Source organism: Merops nubicus, unplaced genomic scaffold (genome assembly GCF_000691845.1).
Source record: "Merops nubicus isolate BGI_N331 unplaced genomic scaffold, ASM69184v1 scaffold31904, whole genome shotgun sequence".
NCBI lineage: Eukaryota > Metazoa > Chordata > Aves > Coraciiformes > Meropidae > Merops > Merops nubicus.
Window position 1 is genome coordinate 1 of NW_008602766.1, and position 8,180 is coordinate 8,180.

Here is an 8,180-nt window from a genome sequence, read left to right on the forward strand (position 1 = left end):
GTGACGGGGTGCTGCAGGGAGGGCTCGGCCGCCGCCACGTCCACGCTGCAGGGCTGGTCCAGCAGCTCGGGGCAGGAGACGTACTGGGAGACAGAGACACGCGCCAGGTAGAACGAGAAGGGGCTCCCCCACAGAGAGCCAAAACCACCGCCTGGCTTCAGCCCAACCAGCACCGTGACCCCAGAGAGAGGGAGGGCTGGGTTAGGCTTCCCCCAAGGGCCACAAAGGTGGCTCTGTCCCTCCTTCCTCACTTGTTTGCCCTCAGAGATAACCTAGCAACCCCCTTCCCCTCCCATTTCTCAGAAGCAGGAGCTCAAGAGAAGTGAGCTGCTGCATCAGAACGAGTGACACGCTCCAAGGTTCACAATTTGAACCATTCCAATGCGCTTCCAGCACAGCTCCTCCTCCTAAGGGGCATGAACCTCACACAATGCCTCAAGCAACGAGCAATGCACTCCATGACACTCAGAAGCTACGTGCTGGCAAGGCTGTGAGGCAGGAGACATTGCTCTTGAGGTTCAGAGCAGGTTACATAGACTTTTTTATTATTATTTATTCTTTTAAATGTCACTTTAAACTTTTCCACACTGGACTGGCATAGCAGAGCACAAAGGCAGACATAACTAACCATTGGAGGATCCATGGGGTCAGAGAAGCAGCCCTGGTTCTTCCCCCACATCTGGGCAGTCAGGCCGGGCCAGCAGATGTCTGCACACAGTGCCACTGAAGAGGCTGTATCAACAACATACACTGGAGGCCAGTGACGGGAGGAAACCAACAAGTCCACGTGATCCCGGGCGTTTTCTCCTCTTACTATGTACTTTGAGCCACACACAACCTGGAAAGAAAAGGATTAACATCAAACAGCACAATAAAATGGAAAATTTATAGGGGAAAAAGTCTTAAAAAATTAAGCTTCCTTTCAGGTATTCCAGACAGTTATTTTCTCTAAAGATAATTCTGCTTCCTCCTCACACACATTCCCTTTAGCTTGTTCATGAGGAGGTGATTTTCAACTCCACCTCAGCAGCAACATCAAAACCAGGCTCCAAATCACCAGTTAATCTTGCAGGACTGCTCCACTCCAAGCCCTCCAGGGCAGTGCATTTCATGCCCAGGGCTCAGAGAGGCCCACTCCATTCCTTCTACTTAATGAGGGACTTCCACACTGGTAAATCAAATAATAGTGAACAGCAAGGTAAGAAAAAACATTGTTGACTCCAGCCTTCCTCACCTGATGTGGACACACTTTGTAGATTTTCCCTCCTGTGTGATGAGGAGAGGCTGGTGTGATGCTTGACCCATTCTGCACAAACTCATAGAGAGCCAGCAGGGAGTAGCAGAGCTGGTCCTAGAAAAGACAAGCCCACAGAAAGTCTGTATGTTCCTAAAATTAATGGACTCCTCCAGAGAGGGAGAAGGCTGTGGGCAATTCTCCCAAATCCTAATTTGCACTTCATCCAATAACTTCCTAATCCCACACTCAGCACCATGAGGATGACAAGCAATTACATGGTGCTGAGCCTGTGACAGGGTAATTACAGGCTTCCTTTCTTCTAGCCCACAAAGGTTCAATTTATTTCACCATCTATAAATTATCCTATAATCTGCAGGCACTCACTTCTAACCCACCCCAGCCCTTAGCACAGTCAGAGGAGATGTTCATTATCTAGGATGGCACACATGAACAAGGGAAAGGCAGGAAGACTCCTGCAGGCTTGGGATGTGTGCAAACAAGTCATTACCTTTGTGTCTGAAGCCTCCCAGGGGATGCTACACTGTGTCAGAAAGCTCTGCAGCTCTTCCTCACTGTAGGAGCTGATCAGCTCAAGCTTCAAGATTTCATCCTGAAGGAGCCTCACCAAGACACTCCCATTACCTGCAAAGGCAGGAAACAAGTCTCAGCACTCATTCTTAGGAAGGGAAGTCACCAAAATAATTTCTTCAGAAGACACTAGAAGCAGAGACCGCACAACCAACTGCCAGCAAGAGAAAGCTCTGAGTAGTCCTGAAGTGTCAGAGCCCACACTTCTCTTGAACCCTTTGCTGGTGAGGTCACCAGCTTGAGCCTGGCAGAGCTGCAGACTCCACAAACCCTTGTCTACCCTGTTGTCTGTAACCTTTAAATGACCAGCTGGACTGACCTGAGGATAAACAAGCGACATAAGAGCACAGAACTGTGACTGCAGCCTTTGGACTGCACAGCTCCAGGCTTACCCTTCACATCTCCTCCCTGCTTCTCCCTCTGGAGCTCCACTTCCATGAAAGCCCATGTAGCCCTTCTGCAGCTCAACTCTCTCAAACAGCTGCAGTCCTGTCTGCAAAGCCAACTCATACTTGTTAAATTTGCAAAGCCAGTTTTCCTTCTTATACCTAATACCTAGCTTGTTAAGGGAACCAGGTGCTAACTAAGTTTAGCTGTCATCCATCTGAGCTTCCTCATCTCATGGTTTCTTCTAACATGCAGTCAATGCCCTGGATATACTCAATGTTGACTACACTGATCAGGACCAACATCCACTTCCTGATGTTTTTTTCAAGTTCTGTAAAAACTTATTCACCCTTCATTGAGATTGTGATATGGGGATACCAAGCACTGTCTGCAGCTTTCACACTCCAAGTTATCAGTCTAGCATGAAATAAATACTGACTAGCATTCAAGTTCTGCAAGCTCCCCTCTGCAGTCAGACTATCTCTTTTGGGGTGCAGGACTTATGTCTCAAATGCATCAGAACACACCAGTGCATTCAAGCTCCACCAGGCAGGCCAAAGCTCAAGCTGCTGCTGAGTATCCTGAGAACAGCTGAATTCAGCCCCGAGTTCTTGCCTTCTCTCAGCAGACAGAGCTTTTAAAGAGTCATGTAATCATTGGTTCTCAACTCTGAACATCACCAAAAGACTGAAGTCACTGCCATGTAAAGCATTTGCTTAATAAGCACAACCTCAACAGTTACCTGGCACCGGCCGTGCATCCAGGTTCTTGTCCTTCTCAGTATTGATCACCACTGCTCCTTTCATCAGTGGAGGGAAGAAAGGAGCAATAATAGAGGCATCAAACTTTGTGATGGGGATGCTAGAAGGAAAAGCCACCTGCTCAATCACCTCTGTCTCCATGGTGGACCAGAATTCTTCTACATTCACTTCACTTGGTGGCAAGTATTCTGGCCAAGTAAACTAGAAAGAGCAAGAAACACACTGATCAGATACAAATAAGTAGTAGTTAGTTTTCTGTCAGATGACTTCAGGCTCCAAGAGTTCCCCACAATCACTTTTTGTTCATTGAGTGTCAAAACTTATTTAAAAGGCAGACAAGCTGTATGCTACTAGTAGGGATTTTTTCCCCCCTATTAGAGAAGACAGCACCTCAAGGAAAGTACTGTTGGGGAAAAAAAAAAAAAAGCCTTTTTGTCAAAGGAAGAAGGCCAAGTTAAGAAACTCTCATCCAAAGTCCCTACTGTCAGAGGCTGCTGGACAGAAGCTGTGGTCCAGGGTCAGAGGATCTTGTTTTCCCCAAACCATACATCAACACCTCTAAGGGGAAGTGCAGGCATCGCCACTCCGGCCACATCCTCCTGCCAGGCCTCAGCAGAAAACTGCTCACAAAGTTCTCGTGTAATTATCGTGCATTATGAAGACCAGAGTCAGCAGAAGTCATTATCATCTGCTGTGAACGTGAACAGGATGTGAAGGTTGTGAAAAGCCTACCTCTATATTTTTCAGTGCCAGGACATTCTCCGCATTCCTCTGGGCTATTTCCACCTTGGGGGTTATGCCACATATCCCACAGATCATGTCATTGTAATCCCGGACTGTTAGGCACTCAAAGGCCCAGTAGCCATTGCACAGCAGTTCCTGGAGCTGAACCCTCTCATCAGGGCTCAGGCTTTTTACTGAAAAGACAACAGACCACTGTTACAGCTTCCACTTCCTTAAGTCGGTGGAGAGGCAGAAGAACTCTCCTACAAAGAATAAAACCAGACCTGTCCTCCAGAGAATTGTTACAAAGAACTAGTCACAGAGGTGCTGTTGTGTTTGGGAAGTGATCTAACAGAAACACACCACACCAGAAGGGGTGAGTTTTGCCTTTTTTATAACCTAACAATCATCAGCAGGTCAGTTTGGTGTACATGTCCTGGTAAAAATCAAGAAGGAAAACCCACCAGTTTGCTCCTGAACAGAGTCGAGAATATTGCCAACAGCCACTCTGGGATCCTCTCCAAGTTTGATGTGGTTTCGGATTGCAAACAGAAGATCCAAGCTCACTAGCAGCTTGTTACCCACATTGAAAAGACCTGCGGTTAAAACAAGACAGTTACTGTCTGTGGGGTTCCAGATCTTCCTCAAAAAAATATATTCCTTAGTGATCACAACACACTCATATAAGTACAGTTCAGAGGGTAATGGAAACAGCTGGCCAGTGTTTCTGGGACTGTTCCTGCTGCACATGAGCAAGATTAGCTCCATTCACAGACTTGCCTTTAAGTTTAAAAGCCTACAAGGAGCAGCAGCCAACCCATCTCCTCAGCTCCATGCTGCCTTGCAGGAGGCTTACAGTGACTGCCACTGAGTCTCACCAGTCAGTGAGGAACAGCTCCCTGCAGACTGATTTCAGGGGTTGCCTTGCAGAATTCCACACCCCACTTAAACTTAATTCAAGTTTAATTCCCTGGGGCAGGGAACAGGCTTTTCTGCACAAAGACAATGCCCTGATACAGTCCTGAGGCTCTTGAAGGGTTCAGACTTTAGTCATGCTCTAAGTTGGTATGCTGACATTTGTCCTACCTGTGTAAATATCAGTGAAGCTATGGAGGGCCAGACACTGCAGGTTCAAGCACACTTTGACCTGAGCTGTAACCACCTGTAATCTGTTGGCTGTCAGCAGCCAGCACTCCTGAGGACCAGCAAGGGAACTGTAACAGACAGCAAAGGACAACTCAGAGTCAAGCCAACGTGTTTTTCAGTCCAGTCCTGTAGTAACTTAAAACATTCTAGTTGAGATTAGCTCACCAATATGCCATTCTAAGCCAGTTCACAGCAATTCACACCAGGAAAAAAAAAACACACAGCTACATTTTAAAATGGAGTCCCCTGGCAGAGTCAGGTCACTGCTCACATTCTTTTCATACACTACAGCATCTCTCCAGCTCCACAGCTGGGGCACATAGTATTTGAGAGGTGGAGAAAATCTATGGTACCAGATGCCCCAGGAGAAGCATCAGCTCTATTCCTGTGGGGCAACAAATGGTGACTAGTAACACATTCTACCTGACAGCTGCCCCTGCACACAGACTCAGAAAGGGCTGCTCCTCTGCAGTACAGCTGCTGAGGAGGAAGTTCAGACAGGAGAATGCCAGTTTTGCCCTAGTGGCAGAAAAGCAGGTGCCCACCTGAGAAAACGGGAATGCAAGTCCAAGGCAGCCCTGTCCCACTGGTAGGGTTTAATCAGAGCCTACAGAGGCACACACCAGAGTCCCACAGGCAGGGCATTGCCAAGCAGCCCAGCACAGAAACAAGGATTTACAACGTGCAAGTTGGTAACTCACAAGGTGCAGGACAGGGTGCAAGACAGCACTGTTCTGCAGAAATTACTGAGTATAAAAAGCATCTCTGCTGGAAAAATCCCAATTAGTACAAGCCTGACCAAAGCAAATATCCATAACTGGTATCCAGAAAATCATTTTTGTTGAAGAAACAAACACAACAGTAAACTACCCAAAATTTTGCCACGGGAAATGTTTCAGCTCAGGCTTTTGGCAACAAGAGGATGTTCTGCAGACTCAGCGAGGAGAAACTCTTTGGGCTTTTATACAAAACTAGATAAGGTAATCCAGCCTATACACTGGTAGTTTCTGAAAGTTTTTCAGGTTTCAGTTTGGATATTTGTTCCAAAAAGGATTCACTCAAGCCCACACTAAGCCATGAAAAGAAGGAAAATGTCATAAGCAAAGAGATTTACACAGGAAACATTCAGATCGAGAAGAGAGAGAGAAGGGAAATCACATAATGCACAACCATTATCCCACAATTTTGCCTCTGTCAGCTTCAAAACATCAGACTGGGAAATAAAGGAGGATGACTAATGAAAAGATTCTGTTTCAAAAAATAAAAATTACATTTAGCCTTAGCAGTCACTCTTTGATCAAGCTCTCCTGCTGCACAGAAATGCAACTAGGACAAACCACACAGGAGAAACAGAAGCAGCTTCTCCCTACCCAGCTAAACCCCTTTCACACACATGGAGCTTATTCCCTGTTGCTTGCACCAGGGGCTAAAGCAAAGGTTACTTCAGGCACGCTTGGAACACTGAGCATCAGCACGAGGGCGAAAGAGTCACAAGTCCAAAACAGAATCTTACTTCTGTCCCCCTTTGAACAGCGGGCTGTTACAGAGGAGGCACTGCGCAGATGGAGACTCATAGTAGTTTGACCAGGAGGTCTGCTCTATGGTGACTGTCTCCTCACTCACGTTGGACAGGATGAGGCGGGAGCTGTTGAGCTCGTGGATGAGGGCGAAGACCTCGGCCAGTTCCGACTCGTTCTCGGGGATCTGCAGGACCTTGCGCAGCAGCTGCAGCGTGGACTGGCGCTGGGTCTCCTTCTGGGAGGGGCTCAGGGGCTCGCTGGGGTTCAGCACGTCAGGCTGACCCGCAGGGACCTCCTAGAAAGCAAGTCAAACACGTGTTCAACTAGGCGAGCACAGGGAGGAAATGTTACGAAGCCCAGAAGGAGCCACAGAAGGTGGCAGGAAACCTTCGTAACCTGCAGACTGGGGCTGTGACATACAGGACACACTAATCAACTAAATGGGTAACTGCAGTCTGCAGACACTCCTCCCCAACACACCTATGCTACCAAGACAAAGTGTACAAGGCACAGGAGAACCAAACTCTGGGTGGCTCAGAACAGCACAAACACAACCAGGCTCATCTGCTTAATCACTTCAGCTCTTCTGCCAGCACTTCAACCTGTTTTCTGTCTAACCTAGCAGGGAGATCAATGACCAGCCCAAAGCCCAGAGACAAACAATGAACTGTGTGACAGGAATGTTAAGCACATCTAGAACCAGAAAATAAGCAAACAACAAATGGGGAAGAGACAAGGCACAAGCCTCTCAACATGCAAGCTGAGCTCAGCATGCTGCTGTTCCTTACACAGCTGCTTATGTGTGAGTTTCACACAGGCCACTGCAGGTTGGTTGGTTGGATGGTTTTTTTAAAAAAAAAAACAAACAAAAACAACAAAAAAAAAAACCAACACACAAAGTTGTGTTCTTCAGAATGAAAAAAGGCAAGTGGATGAGTTATATTACCACAGAACTAAAATGCAGTCTGTCTGTATGCTGAGTGGGCATATCAGCTAGAACAGGATATCTCCTTTTCTTATTTTTTAAAAACAAAACAATTCCATATGAGAAAAGCTAAGCTTTGAAATTTCAAATGAAAAAAAATAAATCATAAGAAACAAAATGTGAATCCATCATTTAATCCATGCAGAACAGAGACAACTGAAAAGCACCCTGCTACAACAGAAAAAGAAACCAACCTTACATCCAGAAATAAATTCAGGCTGGAAGTAAATTTGCACTACAAACCCCCAGATATAGGAAGCTCTAAAACAAGATGTACCAACTGAACTGACATTAGCCACACACTGACCACAAAGCAGAGCATACTTGGGAATTTCTTGATGAAGTCTGAAGTTCAGCAAAGCTGACACAACAAATGTGCCTTCAGGGGTGGTTTCCCCAGCACGCAGCCACGCCGTAAGCATTTTTAAGCTACAGAGACATCCAGTGGTAGAACTGAGTGCACTCAAGTCTCATTCTCAGCCTGAAACACCACTGTGGCAGCAGCTGGGCAGTACAAACCTCATCACAAGTATTTCCAATAGCACATTATTCTGTTAGAAAATCTTAACATAACGGAAACAAATTAACATGTTCCCACTGACACTGGCAAACTAAGGTACTTCCCTGCCCACCCCACAAGAGCCATTTGATAAGAAACTATTCCAAACCTTACCAAGGGTTTGGCTGTTTTCTCAGCTCTGTCTTTGGCAAGATTGTATCCACAGCTTGGACAGATTCGTGGCTTGTGCCTGTTGGTATACACATAACTACAAGAGGGGTTCTTGCATTTCCCTCTACCTCGTGATGTTGCCAATCCCAGATCCTGAATAACA

General features: G+C 46.5%; 1 protein-coding gene across 1 annotated transcript; it reads right to left on the minus strand.

The window, feature by feature from the left end:
• Positions 1 to 8: 8 nt before the first annotated feature.
• Positions 9 to 8,176, minus strand: HMGXB3 (HMG box domain containing 3; the record flags this gene model as incomplete). The annotated part of the gene is made up of 10 exons (XM_008938471.1): positions 9 to 83; positions 629 to 838; positions 1,235 to 1,351; positions 1,746 to 1,879; positions 2,955 to 3,174; positions 3,706 to 3,890; positions 4,161 to 4,292; positions 4,783 to 4,910; positions 6,356 to 6,657; positions 8,021 to 8,176. Coding segments are annotated over 10 exons (1,659 nt in total), but the record flags the coding sequence as incomplete, so codon positions are not given.
• Positions 8,177 to 8,180: the final 4 nt, after the last annotated feature.